Genomic DNA, 21,506 nt, shown 5'->3' with positions numbered 1-21,506 from the left:
AAAAATGGGTGACAATCCAAAGATAGATGAGTCTGGGTGTTGATTTTCTCTGTGGTTGAAAATAGAAAAGTTCTCACTTCAAAGACTTCTTCAGTAATCATCACGCTTCAAAAACTTTTGCTGTAACTGCAGTGGTAGTAAGAGAGATTTCTGAATAAATCAATACAATTAATAGTATAATATTACCAAGGTTAGATAATTTTCACCTAAATGTTAACTAAAAAAATATAAGAAAATGCGAAATCATAAGTTGTCATGATTTCTAATGCACAACTTATAAATAATAGTTTATAGAATATATATGAGTGTATAAAAAATATAAATTAGTTTGGCCTTAATCCCAGAGGAGCAGAAAGTGGCAAATGTGACACAGGAGTTGAGAAGAAGCTCCATATCTCTTGAGAAAAATAACCAGGAAACTACTTTCTTTATTGACAAAACTGGTTGAAATTAAAGTAGTAAATATGTGGCTATATGAAGAAAATATAATATGAATTAATTGTTCTATAAAGGGGCATAAAAGACATAGCTGAAAAGAATCCTGTTGCTATAGTAAGAAAGGTTAAAATATTTTTGGGGAGAGAAGTAAAAATGTAAAGGTAGCAAACAAAGGATAAAAATAAATAATTGATGTTGGCAGTGGGGAATAATTAATGGTGGAATTCTATGGGGCTTGATGTTGATGCCTGTGCTGTTCAACAGAGTTGTTTTAATGTGGGACGGGGGCTGAAGTCTGAAGGTGCCAAAGATTGCTGATGTGCTGACAAGTTGGAGAAGCAACTTACAGCACTACGTTCCTGGGTGCTAAAATGACAGATGAAATCCAGTAGGAAGGAAAGTAACACAGATAAGGAAAACTTTAAATATGCATATTCCACTGTGGGGAGTGGCTGCTGTTTCTCAGAAGGGGGGTTGCGGTGCGAATGTGGGTAGGTCTGTTGGAAGATGCCAGCAGTTGGCAGTGGGATGAACAGCGCGTGGGGTGTTACTGGTTGTTGGGAAAGGAAGAGGGCAAAGCATCAAGAGTCAGTTCACTAAGGCCTTGGCAAATGCAAGTCTGCCAGTGAAATGGTGTGTGTTATTCTGGACACCACATCCCCAAAGGGCTACAGTAGTGTTATGAGATTAAAATATTTTAGCTAGGAAAATGACATTTCAAGAGGGAAATAATAAATAAACCCACCAATAATGTGGATGGACTAAACAGAAAATTAGTGCTCGTGGTCTCTGGCCAGTGCTCGTGATTATCACCACCCATAGCCGCAGTGCAGGAACTCAGGAGCACAAAGTTCTTTCCAAGAAACAAAATTAACCATTTTTGGGTCACAAAAGTACATCAATTTCAGTGATTTGGTGAACTAAGAAGAAAGTTAGGAACGGAAGATGGAAGGAAGATCCTATTACATGTGTTCATTTGAATGCAACCTTCTGTTCTGAAGGTTTCTAATCCAAAGATTACAGAAATCAAAGAGGATATCCTGGGACAAGTATTGTTTATATTTACCCTTTTCTTATTTTTATCTGCCAGTTACTACCAGTAGCACTGGCAGTGAGGTGGGTGGACCTTTGGTCTCAGACTGTTTAGCTGGTCTTGTGTGTTGGCAGTGGAAGTCAGGGATATTGACATAGCATTTCTCTAGGATGCCAATCTGCAAGGTAATATGTAACTTATTTAACTGAAGGCCATGAGCCAAAAGAGGCAACCAAGGGAATAAAGAAAGCCCCACAAAAGGAAGTTCATGGACTTTCCTCTTCATGGTCACCTATTAGATTGTTGTAGAATTGCCACTTTTGAAAATAAAACAATTTCCACATTAAAAAAAAAAAAGCCTGCTGCATGCATAAAACATTGTTCTGCTAGCAACCAGGAAATCCATAACAAAATGTGACTGTGTCAGCTGAAAATCACATAGGTAGCACTCCAAGCATGATGCAGTTTTCCCTCCTTTCATTACAGTGAAAGGTTGGATTATCAAGAGCCTTATGACTGAGGATCTGCAAGTTGCCTCTGGGAACTCTGAATCCTTCCCCATTCTGTGCTGCTGGTGAGCACAGAGACTTGTCTCTTCAGCACTCTCTCCAGACACCAAAGACCACAGGCATGATCCCACTCACCCAGAAAATCACTTTGTACGTGCCTCCTCCCAACACAATCCCAGGGCTGAAGAGCCAGGACCTCAATGCTGTGTGGCTAGGAAGGTCCTGCATGTGGTCAGAACAGCCTTGCTCTAAACATGTACCTGCATTACTTCTTGTCTTCCTTCCCTTTGTAGGAAATTAAATTAATAAAGCTGCCCCGTGTATTGGCAAAAGCATTTATATCCTGCACCATTTGATTTCTGTTGCAGTCTCTGTTGTCTGTGCTGAAGGAATAGCTTTTAGAGGATCAAAGACACACTTTAGCACCACATGACATAAAATTTTGCAACAGTTGTTAAAATGCAGATCCCTGATCCTGGGAAGTGTATGTGATCTGATGGCAGAATCACAAACCCACAAATTTTAGTGAATCTAATCTGTAAACACAGTTACAAGCAATTAGAAGAAACCTTGATTATTTCATATTAGTTTCAACTGACTTACCATAATCTAGCTTTCTTTTGACTTTAGAAAATAATTAATTCACTTCATGTAGTGCCACTAAATGTTTCAATTTTGGAAATGTGGTGCTTTGTGTTAGGAAGACTTCCTGCTGTGCAGTTCTAGACATACTATATGTGTTCATGTAGTGGTTGTTTTTTCTTCTGTTTTCTAACTCTTACCCTGCCTAAGATCCCCTGTTTGTATTAGACTGTTCAAAGCAATCAGCTAATGATTTTCTGCCATTTGAAACAGAAGAGAGGAGCTATCAGTATACATACATACCTACTGTGCATATAGTAGACTCATAGAATCACAGGGGTTGGAAGTGACCTCTGAAGATCATCAAGTCCAACCCCCCTGCTGCAGCAGGGACACCTGAGGCAGATCACACGGGAATGCGGTCAGACAGGTGTTGTAATTCTCCAGAGAAAGAGACTCCACAACCTCAATACAGCCATTGAACTCCTAAGTACAGCATACATGCCTCTAAAATTAGGACAGAGGATGACAATTTTTTTTTGGTGCAGTTTTGAAGCATTTTTATTACTTCAGCAGAGAAATATATCTTTTGTTTAGTGATGGATAGTTTTATTGAAATGTTCTCTCTAAAAGTTACTTTTATTAAATCCTACAGGCTTTTTCATAAAAAGTCTGTCAACCTGGAATTGCATGGAAGCCTCTGTTTGTGAAGTTTGCACATTACACTCCTTCCTCCTCCCCAGTACATGATCTCCTTATGACCATAATACTATTCCTTGCTACTGCTGTGAAGTTTTTTCTCAGGATTTGAACTGCTAGCAGGAGCAAATGATTGTGGTTGAACCAAATCACCAGCCAGGCTTGCCATTACCTGGCAATGAAGCTTGGCTACGGTGTTGGAAACAGCAATAGGCATCAAGCTGCTAAGGCAGTCCCTCAGGAGTGCTGGAAGGAAGTTGGTCTTAGTTTTCTAATACCCCTTGCCTTATAAAGTTCACTTTTCCAAGGTTTGATATCAAAGCATCATTGCAAGGGTCAGTAACTACCAGCCATAGAGGTGACACTCCTAACTGCTGACAGAAGTTGCATGTTTTGATCTGATTTTGCTGGGCTACAGACTGGTAGTAAATGAAGGAAATTATGTAATTAAGGTTGATGACATTGGCTGAGGTGTGTTAACTGGAGGGGTTAACTAGGCTTTGGTGGAAATACTTCTGTTTTGAGACAAACATGGAAGAGGCAAAAGGGTTTATCAAGAGAAAAGGAAGCATGATAATCTTCAAAAAACTGTGGATGTTATTTCTTAAAGATTAGCTTTGCCTAAGCTTTCTGATGTGGGTTTCATATATCTATCTGTTTATATTTATATATATATATATATATACACACACACACACCTTCTAGATTGCATACACTACTGTCGGAAAAATTAAGTGGATACTGAGTGCAAGAAGGCAGAGCAGAAAATAAGCAACTTTTCCATGAAAAAAACGCTTTTTTAAACTTCTCTGACAAAGAGATCCAGTTTGATAGAATTATTGGCCTATGCTTTTTGATTCAGCAAAACTGGGAAAACAGATCCAGACTCCCCTCACAAGTTCCTGCAGTGCAAGTTCTGGCTTACCCTTTCTCCAAGAGAGTTATCATGCACACATGGAGATGCTGAGAGCAAAGAATGGTGTTATCACATTGAACATCATAGTTTTATGGGGAGAATCTGACCATCTGAAAAACAGAGTGATATTTAGGCTGTGATTTTTTACAGACAAACCTGAGGAATTTTAACTTTTTAAAGTTAAAAATTCATGTCCTTGAGATATCAATAAAAACGTGAAGTGTAACGTGTAATACTATCATCCTATCCACAAGTCTTTCTTTAAGTTAAAAATAAAAAGTGAGACAAGCTTCCTGTTCTCACAGATTCATCTTCGAGAGTGCCACAGGATCAAAATACTAAGTGGAGAGAGGGAGACTTTTATGGATCTATAGCTTTTTTATTTGCCCATGACTATGCTCTATCTGGGACAAACAGTGCTGGCGACTCTCCTGGCACTGTGAGTCACACATTTTGACCCCTGTCTGCGTTGTTCAGTCAGATGACCAGCAGACTTGCCTATCCCCAGTCCACCCCTCAGTACGTATCCGTTACCTCCTATTGTAGCAGGGGCTTCTCATCCTTTTTCACATCTCCCATGGCAACTTGGATTCCACATATGGACTAAGAAAGTGGGGAAGACAACCAGCTGGAGTGGGTATTCCCCTTAGCAGTCCAAAACTAATGTAAAATCTGTAGTTTCTTTTATCTTTATGGCAGAATTGCCTGAAACAGGTCCCAAAATCCAATGTTAAAGCTGGGGAGATTTGCATCAGTAAATACACCTTGAATGATACATCTGGTAGATTCCTTACAGGATTAGTGAGCAATACAGGTATCTGAGTCTGTACTTATGTCAAATATTGTCATAGTTCAACTGTGCATGAATTTTAAATTAGATTATATTAATTTCAAAGCAAGTTTCTTTCTTAGCTTATAACAAATGTTGTATTTTGTGTTTTACTAAAGAGAAGCACATTACATACCTGTTTGCTTTTTCTGTGTAAACTGGTGATTCAGGTCTATTTCAAGTTTCTACTTAGGAAAACAATTATTAATGTTGAAAGGAAATATGCCAGAGTAAAGTGTAAGGGCCTGGCTCTTACAAACCAAAGAACTTTGACTTACACGTACACACAAAAATTGATTTTTCTAAATGAGGTTTTGAATTTTTCCTGAATCTACTCAATGCACATTTTTGCCTGCTTTATTTCCCTTTGAAGCTGTATTTTAGCTTTACCTCATGCTGTTTGCATTGGAGAGAATTAATATGGAAGGAAAGAAAAATTTCAGAAATGGAATTCTGGTTCTGGTAACACCTGCAAAGTGTAATTAATTGGAATTTTTGCAGTCTCTAGATATGTATGTTTTACTGTATTATATGCAAGTTATAAATTTTCAGATTATTTAGTATGAACAAGAATTTCAAAATCGAAAAGCTGCCTTGAAGTTGTGTTAACCTAGTGCCTTGTATAAGATAGGTAAATGTGTGAGAAAGGTGTATTTAAATGAGCTTCTGGTAATTCCTAATAAACTTAACATCTCCACTGGAATTGTTTGGGGGATTCTGAGTATAACTAGGTCACCCTACAAACATTCCTGGGTGAAAAATGCAGTTTAAACATCCTCTGGGTTCTGTTACAGCAGAGCAGAAATCTTATCTCTGTCAGTTTTAGTTATAAAGAATGTTATAAATGTTATAAACATCAAATCTTATAAACATGAAAATTAGTGGCAGGTAGGTAAGATCCTTTGCAGCAGAGCACAACAGACTAGTTGCTGCATCAAAGCTTTCATTTGAATTTGAACTTACTCAAAATTTTGTGCCACTCTCTACCAGTGCATTTTTTCAGTCCTGTGCCTAATTTCATATCTTTGTAGGTGATGGACAGACAGTATCTCATGGTTCACATTTGTACAGATAAGGTAATTCAAACAATAGGTCTTTGAAAAAGTAGTAGGTAAAATATGTGTAGTTTGCTTAGCAGGCAGGAAAATCCTAGCAAGACTGGGCTTCTGTTTCTTTTGAAAACTAGGAATCTAGGCTTTGACCAGTGGGGTGGTCAAAAACTTCCTCATCCTGCATTCCACTCAGGTCTGGATCTGATGAGATCTAGATCTGTAAATAATTTAGGACAGAACTGCACAGAATAATTGAGGTTGAATTGACCTTTGGAGGTCTTCTAGTCCAGCCTCCGTGCTCAAGCAGAGCTGCCTAGAGCCAGTTGCCCAGTACTCTGTCCGGTTGAATTTTGAACAACTCCGAGACTCCACTGTGCCAGTGCTCGGGCACCCTCACACTAGAAGCAGTCTTTCCTGATATTCAGGAGTGTCCCCTTCGGTTTCAGTCTGTGCTAATGCTTCTGGTCCTTTTACTGAGAACCACTGAAAAGAGCCTGGGTTCATCCATCTTCTTTACAATCTCCCTTCTCATAGTTATACACATTTGTAAGATCCGCCTTTTGAGCCTTTGTCTCCCCTACAGGCTAAATGGCCCCGGTTCTCTCAGCATTTCTTTATAGGAGAGATGATCCAGAGTCTTCCTTATCCTTGTGGTCCTTTGTTGGTCTCTCTTGTACCCAGCAGTCCAGCAATGAACCCAGCACTCCAGGTGTGGCCTTGCCAGTGCTGAGGGGGTCACCCAGCTTTGACCTGCTGGTAATACTTTATCTAATGCACCCCAGGATAGCATTTGCTATCTGTGATGGCCTTTGCCACATTGGTGGCTCATTTTCAATTTAGTGTCCACCACGATCCCCAGGTCCCCAGTTGTCCCCCAGAGTGTACTGGTGCCTGGGATTGTTCCTCCCAAGGGCAGGACTTTGTACTTCCCCTTTTGAGCATTATGAGGTCCCTGCAGCCTGTTTCTTCAGCCTGTGGAAGTCCCTCTGGATGGCAGCACAACCCTCTGGTATATTAGAGGCTGTACCACAGCCTTGTGGTACAGTATCAGTTAGAAAACATGGAGAAAAACTGACCTGTTTGCATGGGAAAAAACCTGAGATAGTCATTTTGCAAAAAGGGTTTGAAGTGTGCTGATGCTTGGCCAAGATGTGAATGCTGAGTGGCTTCTTATGTGCCACAGCCAAACCCCAGCAAGCAGCGTGATCTGGCAGGCGGCTGAGAACAGCACCACTGTACTCAACCCACAGCAGCCTCCTGGCCTCATTTTAAAGTGGTATATTGTGAAAAAAGGTTGTCACGATCCCTGTTGAAGTGAATTGAGAAAATGCAAGCCTACAGTCAGCTTGGTGTTCTGGCAAAAGAATAAATGACAGTACATTATGGGTAGATGCAATTCAAGGCACCACGTTCAGATAGCAGGTATTTGTCTTTGGGATGCTATGGTAGCAGTTACAGTGCCTGCCCTCCCTTCCTTGGATGTTACACCCCATGATTCAGACCATCGTAAGTGACCAAAAAGATTATTTAGCCTCACCTTTCATAATGTATTTTGAGCTTTTGTCTGTAGCCACATGCCCTAAAAATTTGCAGGTTCTTTTATGTGTTTCTGAAGTTTAAAACTATGAAGCAATATCTGGTTCTTATATTGGATTTTTTAATATTTTTTTTTAGTAGAAGCTAAGATTTTTATGTAGTTTTGGAATTCCAACAGCTTGCTTAATTGTGTTCTGGCTACATTTGGGAAAATTACCATTTGCCATCTAAGTAGGGTATATACAGAGAATGCTCTGTAGTGCACAGTACAGTATGGAGGCAGGGACTAGACTAAGATACAACCTAAACAGAATGGGAGTGTACCCTTCTTTTCTTCATCCCCTCCTCCCTCCTGGAACAAAAGTACAGAAGGATGTTCCCCTTCACAATAGGAGCAACAACTCCACAGAGAGGATATGGCATGGTGTTAGAAATGAAAAGGCCAATAGGCACCACCAAGCCAGTTTTCTTATTTTGATGTGCACACCTAAAGATAGCAATAAAAAAGTTAAGAAGCACAAGACACAAAAAGAAAGCATATCCATCTGTTGAGCTGATATCCAAGTGTCATATTGAAACTAGTGTAAAATGTAGCCTGTTTCTATGCTTCATTACCATTCATCATTTCAGTCAGTGAAAGTTTTACTTCACCAGTATTTTGTATTTTTCTCATCTATGTTTGAAACCATTCAATTTATATTTATTTATAATTTCAAATATATAAAATGTCCTCAAATCTTTTTCTTGTCTGTACCCATTGTGTTTTGGAACAGCCAACAAAGCCTCGGCAACAAATGAATAATTTTGGAAGTAGGGTCTGTTTGCTTTGAAAATGACCAGTATGTTGGTGCATCAAAATGTTGCCAGATCAGCTGTCTTTCTCCTTTCCAAGAAGGATTATTCTGAATTAAGCAGCTTGCAAAACAGATCAAAGTGAAGAATTTTGTCCAGGCTACTTCTATTGCAGGTTCAGTTAGTAATTACAGTGTTCCATTCTGGTCTTGGGCAATGTAAATGCCACCCTTTCTTTTCTGCATGTTGTTTAATCAGGTCTTGTGATTGTTCATTGCATATCTGGGATGAAAAATGTTATTGATAAATCCAGAGAAATAAGACAGTGACTCACACATCTCATGGTTCAGATTAGGTAAAGGCAAAGGGGCCATTCAGCAACAGAATAAAATACAATTTCATGATTGACATCACTGCCACTATGGATGGTTCCTAAACAATCTTACTTGATTTACAAGAATGCAATGTACATATAATACATTTCTCAATGAACTATCTTGTCATTTATAACTTAGCATGAAATATATATAGCATGGGGAGACTTGTTTTAATTCAGTAAGCTCATGTTTGTGCAGCAACAAAAGACTAAGAAAATGTGCCTGAAGCAGAGAGGCGGGGATGTACTGGGGGAGCTCTCAGCTCCCCGCTGCAGGACAGCTGGAAGGAGTCTCTGCCCTCTTCAGGTCTCCAGTGGATCCAGATTGGGGTGTTTCAGAGATACTCCCTTTAACCTCAAGACTAAATTTTTTTTGAATCTCTGTGATGTAACACTTTCTGATTTTCAAATTGCTAAATTTCCTCACTCGTGGGTAACTTAAAGAAATGCTTTTCCACACTGAAGGGATGAACATATAGGCTGGTAATGTTTAGGGGACATTTCTCCAGAGAGCTGATACTTTTAGGCTCCCATTCAGTGTCTCCGCTCTGCCTGCCCATCGCTGTGCTCTGAGGACTCACTGGGCTGCACAGTCCATGACTGCTATTTTCAGCCACAAACATGACCGAAATGAAGCCCACTTTTCTAAAAGTTTTTGGCAAGCTGTATCACCTTCCTTCTTGAGCATGGCTACATTTGTTAAAACAGATTTGATTATGGGAAACTAGTGCATTTCTTAGTCCTGACACCCCTTCTTCACAGGCAAATAGTTCATATGCTTTTTCTAAGTTGAAAGGGAATCTTGCTGTGAGAGGCTTACAAGAAAGTACTGGCAACAGAGCAACAGGAAAAAAAAAAAAAAAAAGGCAAAAAAGCTGTTATCTCATCATATTCTAATAGCTTTCTTTTTATTTTAAGATACTTAAACCTAATCCTCCAAGTTAGTCCAATCACAGTCTCCAATGTAGCACTGTTTTCAGCAGGTGGTTTTTAAAACCCTCCTTAGATGATGTGCGGGGCCTGCATAGTGAAGTCAATTGTTAGACAGGATATAATTTAGACTTCAGCTCTTCCTCTCAGTTTGAAATAAAACAATTACATTTCAGGAGAGCCTAGAGGGAAGATTAAAAGTTTTATATCAGAAGTTGAGTATTTTCTTTCATTGTACACTCTTCTTTAAAAAAAAATAAATATTCATTTAAAAAAATGCATGTTCTGATTTGAAAAGGCACTGCTCTGAATTAAAAAGAAATTCATAAAGTATGCTTGTATGAGAGGGAGATTGCAATCTTCATTTAAGCATTTAGTAAAAGGTTTTTAACTCAGCTTATTCTGCTTTGTTCATAGAATGAGCTGTCTGCAAAGATGGGTTGTAAATAACAGATAGCCCATAGGGTTTAGAGAGCAGTGGTTAAGGTGGCAAAATCTTCTGGAGCTTCTCTCCACAGGAGGGTTGTAAAGTGATATTATAGCCTCTATTCTAGACTGGAAAATGGTCCTTGCCGGTCTTTAAACCCATTAAAATTGGTTCCAGGCAGTAGCTCCACATAATTGTAGTTCTGGTAACTGCTGTGATGCCTCTTATTTCTTGTACCCAGAAGTTCTCCAAGGGCAAAGGTCACTTGTACAATACAAAGTTGTAAAGCTGACATGAGTCTTAAATATAAATGGAATAGCTCAGATATGAACAGCGTAAGAAGTGAAGAGGAAGGTATGAACAACAAAATTGTTATTGTCTGCTAAGTTCAGCTACTTTTTACCATTTATATCAATGGGTCTCTTTTGCCAAGAGTGCTCTGGGCAAATTTGTAAAAAGGCATTACCTGTTAAAAGGAATTCCTGGAAACCTCCTAAATGAAAATCTATATCTATGCAGTGAGGTCTCTTATAGGAGTTCACCATATCAGCCAAGTGGAACATAGATCTTTTTCCAAAAGCCATCAGAAGAATCTAAATATAACACTGCTGTAGTTAAGTCGCCTGCTTTCATGCCTATTAAAATGAAGAGTTCAAAGACTGTTTTTATTGAGGAGGCTGGTCACTGAACTGGCAAATTGACATTTTGTTGTGATTTTATAGCAGAAAAAGAAGTCAGTTAAAAAGAAAAAATTCTTCTACCTGTTAGCACTAATGCACACATTAGGTAAATTAACCTAATTTCATTTACCTGATGTCATTGGTGCTTGTTTTCACATGTGAACACCTGATCATGGGAACCTAGGTTACATCACCTCATTTCCCTCTATACTGCCAATTAAATAGCCAGACAATAAGTATGAGGTTGATTTGAGGATTTAAGAAGGCTGGGTGCTGATGTTATGGAATAGTGAAGATTTGTGTTCAGTCTCTTGCAAAGGAGATTCATTGTTCATGTGCTATTATTCCAGATTTCTAGAAGAACTGATGTGGTGTGGGCATTAGGACGACAATTAATGGCCACTGAGGAAGAAGACAGTTTATCATATCCTCCTCTTAATGTGACCACTGGAAATGATACATGCATCCTTTATTATGCTGGAAATTTCAGCCTCAGAGCCAACAATTCAGTTCTTATAGATTTGACAAATATGACATTTGTAACCCGGAATGTGGATATTTCTTCCTCTGAGTGCTCAGACACCAACACAACGTGAGTAGCACAAGCAATTTCATGTCATAATACATGTGATTCTGAAAGCCAATCAGAAATGGTACAATGTCAAGTTAATACTAATGTAATTTTCTTCTTCTAAAGCAGACAGAATAAGCAAACACTAAATTTGATATCCTTAAAAGGAAAATATTGAGTTATGACAAAAAAAATTTACAGATGCAGCATCTTATTCTACACAATTTTTATTCCTCTTATATACCTTCCTTCCTTCCTTGTTTATATTTGATCCAAACAGGTTTCCTTGTACTTGATATTAGTCACAGAAACCTCTGCTGGCATTAATGAGATGATCATTTGATTGCCAAATTCCCTTGAAGGGGGTATCACTAGTTACTAGGTAGTAATCCAGCTGGAAGTACATTAATAAAATATGATCTCTGTTCTCCTTTACTTTGAAGCACCTGCTGTTGGCTAAAAAATACTATAGAAATATTTTGTCATATTTTTCTGTGTACTGAACTTTTGCTATGTGACTTTTGTAATTGCCTATTGATTCAGAATATTCCCTCTGATTGAACTGTCACAATGATCTAATTAAAGCTGACTGCTTTAACATTAAAAATCTGTTTCTTATTCTTAGACTGTCATTAAAATACACAAGGCCAGTGAATGGAATCAGCAGCCTAGAGATAAGGTAAGTTACCATTTATTCTTAAATAGATCTTTGTGGAAGCCAGTTTGTAAATTTGGGGAAAAAAAAGAGGAGTTAAATGAAAATGTTTTCCAAATTACCATTTGGTTTCTGTTCTGAGGAGTTATACTACAGGAGAACAATAATACACTATATAGTGAATATATTAATATGCTCAGGGAAAGTTCTGAAAAAGTGATGTAGGTAAGAAAGCATACTGTGAGATACCAGTATATGAAACATCCTGTTTTGCTAGCAGGATCAGACCACAATCCTGTCTCAGGGAAACGTAACTGTGATTTGTAAACAGTTCTAAGGGCCAAAGTCTACTTGCATGGCCAGAGTTGTATTTAGTCCTAATGTGAGTAACCAGTGTACTCTGTCAGAGACAGCTTGTGGCTAAGGAAGGGTGCAAAACCTTGTATTTTTTCTGCTCCATACATGGTAATGAGATGACGTTTCTCCTACCATGAGAAGAGGGAAGAAAAGTTAGGGAATGGGAAGACTCAGGATGAAAAGTCAAAGGGGGAACATGTGACTTGCTCTCTCTAGTGGATTCTAGGGATGGGGAAAGCATCTGCTACTGTTTGAGGGCTGTCATCTAGCTGTTGGTTCACAAACCTCAAGTTCTTTCCCCAGCAGCAGGAACAGCAGCTAAAATTACTTTCTTAAGGTCTAGCAAAGATAATATGTGTGGCCTGCTCTTTTCATTTAAATGGCTGTTAATTGCTTACATTTATTTGGGAAGAACTTGATCCAGGGAACTTGCACTGAATTGAATTTGCGTATATCAGAGGATGAACTGGATGTTTGCTTGGGCAGCAGAAGGGCAAATTACTTTTGCTGTCTAAAATGCTTTCACATCTTGAATAAGGGAAACTGAAAGCTGAGGGAACAAAGAGAGGAAGTTTAAAGTAATAATGTAGGAGACAAGTAGAGCTTGAACAACATTTTGGTAGGAGAGTAAAAGAGGCATGTGGCACAAAGTTGATAACCATGAATTAATAAATACCATTTATTTACACTGAGATAGAAGAACATTCTACATTTGGGTAAAAGTAAAAGGTTTTTAACTCAGCTTTAACTCACAACAACTTGTGTTGAATAAAGTCAGTGATGAGTTTGGAGTTGCATTTGGAGTGCTTAGAGACACTTGCAGTCACCATCAGAGACCGTGATGGGTGGCAAAAGACAAAACATGCTTTCTTACTTAACATATCCCCTCCCCCCAAGCATCTAGAGCTTTGTGAAAGATCAGAATGTTCAAATAGGGCTGCAGGTTAATATTGCAGTTAGCTGTGTATAGGATTCTTGAGACTTGTCCTTGATGATAGAGTCAAGCATTTCGCTGTTTCAGGATTGTAAATTATCAAAGGGACATGCATTTCCCTCAACATCATGGGGAATTCAGGAAACTTTTTCCTTGGATCCCATTCTAGAAATACTGTTCTCAAACCAAGACTATTCCCAAACTGTGTCTTCACTTTTACTCCAAGTAACTAAATATCACTTTCTCTGGTGCTGTTTGGGTGCTTCTCAGTCTACTGTCTGCTGCTCCTGTCTCCCTTTTGTACAGACAGACCCACCCAAACATCGCCCTGGATTCTTATTCTGAGTTTTAGTTCAGACTAGTGCAGGTCTTAGATGCACTCCTGTAATCTCTTCCTGTAGGAATGAATCTGTTTTTTTTCTACATGTCCTGAATGTGATCCCCCCCCTCAGCATAATACCATGCTTTCTAGTAAAGTTACAGCTCCAAGAAAATAATTTGAATCATAAAGCACCTGAAAATCCTATGGAGCATGACACTGTGCTGCAAAACTAGCTACCAAGTTAATTAGAATCATAGAATCATCGAGGTTGGAAAACACCTTCAAGATCATCAAGTCCAACCATCCGCCCTACAACCCCTAACCACTAAACTGTCTCCCCAGGCACCACATCCACCCATTTTTTTAACAACTCCAGGGATGATGCCTCTACCATCTCCCTGGACAGCCTGTTCCAATGCTTCACCACTCTTTCTGTGAAGAAATTTTCCCTAATATCCAATCTGAACCTCCCCTGGCACAACTTTACCCCATTTCCTCTTGTCCTATTGCTGGTCACCTGGGAGAAGAGGCCAACACCCACCTCACCACAACCTCCTCTCAGATAGCTGTGGAGAGCAAGGAGGTCTCCCCTCAGCCTCCTCTTCTCCAGGCTGATAGATCTTAGAAGGGCTGTTTTCTTTAAAGTAGTCAACAGTTTTTGCTCAGCTACACAACGGCAAATTGTAAACCTTAAGATGCTACTATAGAAACAAAATACTTTGGCATTTGAAACATTTATCTTAGATTTTGTTTGCTGCAGCAGGCATAAGAAGATAAAATACGATGTTAGTACATACATATGACCTTAATGAGGATTATTCAGATTTATGTTTAGTCATCTGTTTGTTAAAATCTTACAATTTTAATTAATTATTGGGGGAAAACTTTAATGTGGTCATGAATCTGAGGTGCACCTGAAGAGAAAAGCTTTGAAGCAACTCGGCAGACAGACTGACTGTAAATTAAAGGAGATCAGTATGAAAGGTAAATTGTACATGTTTTCTCTCTTTTTTTACATCCTTTGAACCTGTTGTAGTGAAGGTAGAAATACAAAGTTTCTCTTGACCTGTGATTCTACTTGAATGCATTATAACTAAATACCAAAATGCAAAACCAGCTTTTGAAGCTCGGATGAGAAACTCAGGCTCCTCAATAAATGAGGGCTTGAGAAGAGAGTAGGTGAAGTCCTGACTGCTGTCATGCTCAGTGAATAATTAAAAGTAGCATAGACTGGCTTTGTTTTCCAGGAGAATTTGATTTATTCCACTGGGCTAGGTGTGATCCAGCTTTTTAATAGCCCCTCAGAGCACTTAGACATAAAATTTGATTATTTTTAGTGTGTGATACAGGTGCTTAGCAACAGAAAATTTAACAGTGGAAAAAAGAGAGAGGTGGCTTCTGGGGATGTAATTGCTTGGGTTTTTGTTGTGCATTAGCCTGCTTATGAGAGGTAAATAGTAACTGCTTCTGTGTCACTTTCTTTCTCTTTCCTCCACTTATTAAGCTATCTTTATCTTGACACACAGGCTCCCTCATTTTTGCTCTATTTCCCCCCGCCCGTCCTGATGCAGACAGGGAGTGAGCAAGCAGCTACATGGATGCTGGGCTGCTGGCTGCTATGAAACACCACCACCTCAGAAGCCTTTGTAAAGAAAACTTTCTCCTAAAGACACACTTTGTTATTATCTCTTTATTTAAGAGGCCATCGTGTCATTTCAGGCCTCTGTTAGCTAATAAAATATTACATGGCATATAATGCAAATAGTAATGACATAATCACAGAATGGTAGAGGTTGGAAGTGACCTCTGGAGATCATCTAGTCCATCCCCCTGCTAAAGCAGGTTCACTTAGATCATGTGGCACAGAATCGTGTTTTAAAGTCTTTGACCCAACAGTTGTGTTTTTGTCTGAATCTTTGAAACAATAGTAATTCCAGCTAGCTTTCTTTTCAGAAATCTCTCTCCTTGTAATGAATAGCCAGATGAGTGATCAGTAACAGGTAGTGGTGTTTAGAGTTTATATGGTTTGCTGGCACAAAAGGAGTCTGAGCCTATGACCAGGAATTGCATGTACCACAGTGCATAAAGTACATAAAGTCCGTGTGAAAGTTTGCTTCCAGCATTTCCTGTGACGTTCAGTATGAAGACAGCATTTCTGTAAAAGCCAGGGTACTTCCAGTTCTGCACATAAAATCTTTTTCTCTCCCCCCCTTGTCATTAATTTGCTACTTTTTACTTACTCTATTTACTATCTACTCTGAGGAAATATGACACTAAACAAAGTCATTATTTTGATTTTTTGTTATTTGAATGTCTATTTTTGTTATTTAATGAATTCTAGTTGTATCAGTGAAGCTTGTGCTTTTTGGACTCTATTTGTTTGGAAAAATGCTATGGATAAAAGCCTGTATTACAAGTTAACCATGCTCAACTAGCTCACTAATTAGAATCTTAATTCTCATAAATCTGCAAGTAATATAAAATTTTAGTCCTTGGTGCCACGTGAAGAGGCAGCATTTTCATGGAGATCACTTTAGACTGTACTCACATACATAGCCTTAAATGATTTGTTTGTGCATATGGCAAGTCTCCACAGAATTTCCTTGTTCGCCCCTTTTCTTATCATTTCAGCAAAAGTACAGAGCACACCCAGCATCAGTGGTTGGCACAAGCATTTAAATAAAGTGCTTAGAACTGGCCTTCAGCTGGTACCTGCAGCGTTGCTGCTGAGACACTATGGAAATTCTGTTCCCATTATGCTGTATATCAGAAAAAGATTCCTTTAATATAGCAATTAATCTTTGGGATAATACATGTTGTAATTTTGTGACTTTATAACAACAGAATATTTTCCATAAATATTTGTGACTGTGTACTAGATGAAATTCAAGTGTTTTTCTTCTTTTGACTGATGCTTGCAGCTGAATGTTGAATGGAAGGAGCTGTTTAAGCTCAAAATGTAAGGAATGTCCTTTGCTCATTCAAGTAATACTTTGAGTTCTAGGATTTCTTCTGAGCATTTTGAAACTCCTGAGGAATATGAAATTATATGAGTTAAAAGCCACAGAATATTAAAAAAAAAAAAAAAAAAAGGAAAAAATAATCAATAAAAAGGCTCAATTACTGTAGTAACCAAACCTGTCAGATTGTGAGTGTTACTTCCAAGGAGTGTTGTTTGTCTAGAGTTTATACTCTGTATTGTGTGGACAAGATGCTACTGAAAGCTAATTTGCTTGAACAAACAAGCAATATTCTACAACAAAGAATATTATATACCCTATAGAATAGAAAATATTCCATATTACACCATGTTTATAGGTGATATTTTATAGGTGACATTTTTCAAACCTATCATAACTGCAACCTATCGTAACTCCAAATTTAGAAATCCCCATACAGTGTTACCTATCGTGGATAGACATATTAGGATATTTAAATTTGCAGCAAGTCTCTCTCATTGCTAAAAGGCTTCCTTTTCTAATTAATTTGTGGTTATCAACAAGCAAAAAAAAAATCTTCAGCAAACTATATATAGAGCAATACATACATAGAACAAGTAGGGTCAAAGTACTAAGCAACATACAATAAGGAAAAAAGTTTATCATTTCCTTATGAGATAACTTGAATACCTAAAAGTAACTGGGTAAAAAGTGGTAAAGACTAGGACATTGTTCTGGTCTGTAAAAGATCAGGATGTACTACTAGATGTTCTCAATTACTTCTGTTTCAGAACATTTGGGAGGTGTTCAGATTGCAGTGGTAGTATAAATCCCATGCTTGTAAACTATTGGAGGCTGCTGCAATACTGCCCAGACATGGACCTTTTCAAAAAGAGAAAGTACTAATTTGTGCCTAACCCACTACAAATTTGGAAACTAAGGCTGATGACCCCTCCCCACCCTCTAGTGATAGAAAACCCTGTCTTCTACTGCAAATTCAGACATTTGCAAAGGAAATTGCCATTTAGGCATCTGAGCCAAGGAAGAATTGCGATGATAAATCAGAATGGCTATCATGCCTGTACCTATCATAAAAGCAATTTTCAAAAAATCCCATAAAATGTTTATTGGGAGCTTCTGCAGGCCTGCTGACAGTCTTTCTGGTTCTGCTCCTCTGATTGTAAAGTGTTGGTAACTGATGAAGTACTGCACTGGCAGAGGCCCTCAAAGAATGAAATCACATTTGCTCCTTGCCTGCCACAGGTATGGAAGTCCGTGCTTGCGAGATTAAACTCTTAAGAAACAGTAAAACATATTCACAGAGCCTCTTCACTTATGAACAATCCTAATAACATGGGAGGCCATGCTAAGATACCAACTGTGATGTCTGCAGCTAGGAATTGTGAACTTTCATCTGCAACCAGTACTTTTATCAAAGGAATTTTAACTTTTTCCTTCTGTCATTTTGATGGTTTTTTTCCCTCTGTTGTCTTTCCAGGTTTTTAATGACCAACAAGTTCTATGGAGGCTCAGCTCGAAATTGGTCCACTTTAGATTCAGTTGAGATTGTGCAAGATGGAGAAAAGTTTGCTAAATTTAGTGTTTCTGTCATCTCTGCTCCTGCAGAGTATTCATTTCATTGTCAGCTGGTGGGAACAAGCAATCTCTATTCTGCAAGGCTGATTCCATCCAACGATGAGGCAAAAAACTGGGATGTTTTCATTTCCAAGTTTCAAGTGAGTACACATTGCCATTTCAGAGATAATTCCAAGAACTATTACTTGCTGTTGTAGGTGCTGAATGACACACATGCATAATGTCCTTACCTTCATTTCAGCCTGAGGGAAAATGTAAAAGAAAAGCTGTTCCCCTGAGGTGAGCTGTTCAATAAAGGACTAAAAAAGATGGCAGTTGCTGAACAGTAAGGACATGAAAGCACAGCTTTGAAAAACAAAACACTATGAAGTTGTCTACAGAAAAGAAAAACTAATAAAACCAAATGCGCTTAATCAGGCAAAGAATGACTAAGTCCCCATGCCTGTTTAATGAATTGGGCTGCTCTTGGAAACATGGACTTCTTAGGTGGGGGGGCCTTTCTGCTGCTTGCTTTGTTTTTATTTGATTTCTTTGCACTTTGTTTTCCTAGGAAAGTACAGCTTAGTGTGGTGACTGTTTTCAGTGACATAGACTGTCTGTACTCCTACAGACAGAAACAAAGCCCAGTGCAATTACTTTTAATGTAAGCTTTGCCATGAACTTCAACTGGAAGCAGGTCCCACATGGCCCAGGTTGGATCCTGCAGCCCAAGACAAAATATTGCTAAGTCCAGAAATGTTCAGAGATGTTCAGTGCATACTTAAGAGCCACAAAACCAACAGGTTTTACTTGAAGGCTTTGTCAAAGGTCAAACGATGGGAAAACTCTATTAAAAAAATATTTTTAAAATTAGCAGTAAATGCAGGGTGGTGTAACCAAGACAAATGACACTGGTTCAAACTCTAAAACTTCTCCAGTTCAGAGGCCTGTATACAAAAGGCTTTTACATTAATAAAAATTAGATAGCCACATGTAAGTATTTTTAACTTTTCTATAGATAGAACTGCTGCTAGGAGTCACATTTTCATCTCCCACCAAGGATCTAACTCCCCCACAGAAATGATAAAGCTTCAGAAAAACAATAAAAGAACTCTGCATATACTTCATTTCCCACCTAAAAATAGACATAGCACTTTAAGAATGTACAATTAAACTCGAAGGTTCAATAAGCATAATCCTGCTTTTAAAAAATCCAGTACAATTGACATAATGAAATTCAGTACTTCTGGCTTTATATCAGAAGTGGTAAAGCCTTTCTAAACCAAACATAACTGTAAAGTGCTTCAGAGAGTTCTGGTAAATGTGGTAACAAGTGTGCATTGTTTTCCAGAATTTCAAACAATTTTTTGAACATAAATCACATAAATCATCACCTGCTTTCTGTTTTTATTCTAAATAAGCCTTTCACACTACATTTCATGACTCCTATTCACATTCTCATATGTTGTCAATGCAGTGGCTTAATGAGCAAAGGCTTTGGTAATCACCTGTATTCTCTAAAACTGTGCAAACAGTTATCCAACCCAAAAGCTTATTTTCACTAATCCTGCTTTAATCAGAAGTCTGACTGCCTGCAGTGAAAGCAGGCAGTCTTCAAGTTAACTACTATAATCTAACTTGGAAAGATTCTTCTAAGAGGCCCAGAAAAGCTTGAATTGCTGAAATTTTCTTTACTTCCTCAGTACTTAAATAGCCCTTAGTTCTGCATATGATAATAGTTGTATTAATTGACATTCTGGAAGGTATAGACATTGGTCTTAACACAAATCTTACGTACACATTAACTTCAGGTGCCTAAGCCATGGATGAACTAAAACCCTGAGTGATTACTGGTGTAGCATGGTATGCAAGCCATAAACTAATTTCTCCAGTGTTTGTATGAACACCTTTCTCAGGAAGTACAAACTGTTTCATTACCACAAAACTTTCAGGTTTTTTTATCATAAAGCATAGAGTAATCATGGTTTGGGAAAATAGAAAAATAAGAAATCCATGGTCGTCTTCTTCCTTGTTTATCAATACTGATCATACATCCCCTTTGGGACTTTACTTCTTAAAGAGACACAAACTCCTGAAGTGGGAATTTAATTTCCTGTGTGAAAAGGGGATCTGGAAATTTATTATGCAGAGGATTTGGTTCTCACTTTTTTTTTTAGTGGACAGAGTGTGAATGATAATTACCAGGTGCATTTTTTGTGATTACCACATATATCCTGAAAGTAGGGCCTATGCTTAATTTCACTTATCTCTACCTTTTTCATTTTCAGATTCAAGGTTTCAACATTGAAAACAACCAATTTTCCTATGCAAGTGACTGTACAGGTTTCTTCACTCCTGGAATCTGGATGGGCTTAGTGACATCCATACTTCTGCTGTGGATCCTGACCTATGGAATCCATATGATCATGCAGCTCACAACAAACAATAGATTTGATGATCCCAAAGGTCCAGCCCTGTCCGTTCCTCAGACAGAGTAGCCATGGATTAACTTCATGCTGCTATGGCTTTTCCTGGTCTGATATTTATGATTTTTATAACCTTTCTACTTCATAATATGTGTAAACTAAAAAGATACCATAGCAGAAAGGGATAATTTAACTATTTATAAAAAGGATCCTTATGTTTGGCAACAATAATAATCCTACTTGCTATTACCATCATTTGTTAACAGCTCTCTGTTTTAAGGGTCCGAGGTGAGGCTATAGAGGTTATTACTCTTTTGTGGCTATGGAAAAGACCATTACAAACTACCTTCAGATTAACTACTATTAGCAGAGAAAGGATAGCACAACACAGATAAATGGAAGGATAAATAACTTCTGTATAGGAAGCAATATATTGAAACTACTGGTCTCTCTAAAGGCTCTTTAGTAAGTATGTCATATTGATGCTACATCTTAAGAAGGGTGAACATTTTGTCAGTTTTTCTCTTGAGTAAACCATCCAGAAATGTATGGAACTAATAAAGAATAAGTAACTAAGAAAATGGTCTTGAAAAGTCTTTTCAAAATACATGACTTTGTTCAGAAGTGGTCACACAAATGAGAATGGGTGGATAAAGGTTTAGCTTCCCTGTAGTGCTATCTTGTTCCTGGGAGAATTATGTTGATTAACGCTAACTCGTGTTTGTTTTAGCCATGGACAGCTGATAGTTACTAAGCAAGATAGGTCCTTGTCTGAGCTGATCACAAAATTGTATTTGATGTCATGGCAATGAATTAATCTGTTCAAGGTCATAACCTAGTACGATTCAATGTGCCGGTACGGACAGCGTCTTAACAGAAATAAGGTAATTTTCTTAGCATCTCTCCTCTTCCAGGTGTATTTGGAGTA

At 38.2% G+C, this 21,506-nt stretch overlaps 1 protein-coding gene across 1 annotated transcript in view; it reads left to right on the top strand.

Moving 5' to 3' along the window:
* The window catches only part of ATP6AP1 (ATPase, H+ transporting, lysosomal accessory protein 1), a 56,387-nt gene extending 35,553 nt beyond the window's left edge, over window positions 1-20,834 (top strand). The window contains exons 8-11 of the mRNA XM_010004332.1: window positions 11,150-11,391; window positions 11,996-12,049; window positions 18,076-18,313; window positions 20,441-20,834. Coding sequence (XP_010002634.1) covers window positions 11,150-11,391; window positions 11,996-12,049; window positions 18,076-18,313; window positions 20,441-20,650 — 744 coding nt within the window. The 3' untranslated portion in view covers window positions 20,651-20,834. The remainder of the gene's footprint in view (window positions 1-11,149; window positions 11,392-11,995; window positions 12,050-18,075; window positions 18,314-20,440) is intronic.
* Window positions 20,835-21,506: the final 672 nt, after the last annotated feature.

Source organism: Chaetura pelagica, unplaced genomic scaffold, assembly GCF_000747805.2.
Source record: "Chaetura pelagica isolate M959 unplaced genomic scaffold, ChaPel_1.0 scaffold68, whole genome shotgun sequence".
Taxonomy (NCBI): Eukaryota; Metazoa; Chordata; class Aves; order Apodiformes; family Apodidae; genus Chaetura; species Chaetura pelagica.
Note: the sequence above shows the minus strand (reverse complement) of the source record. Positions and strands in the feature narration are given on the sequence as shown.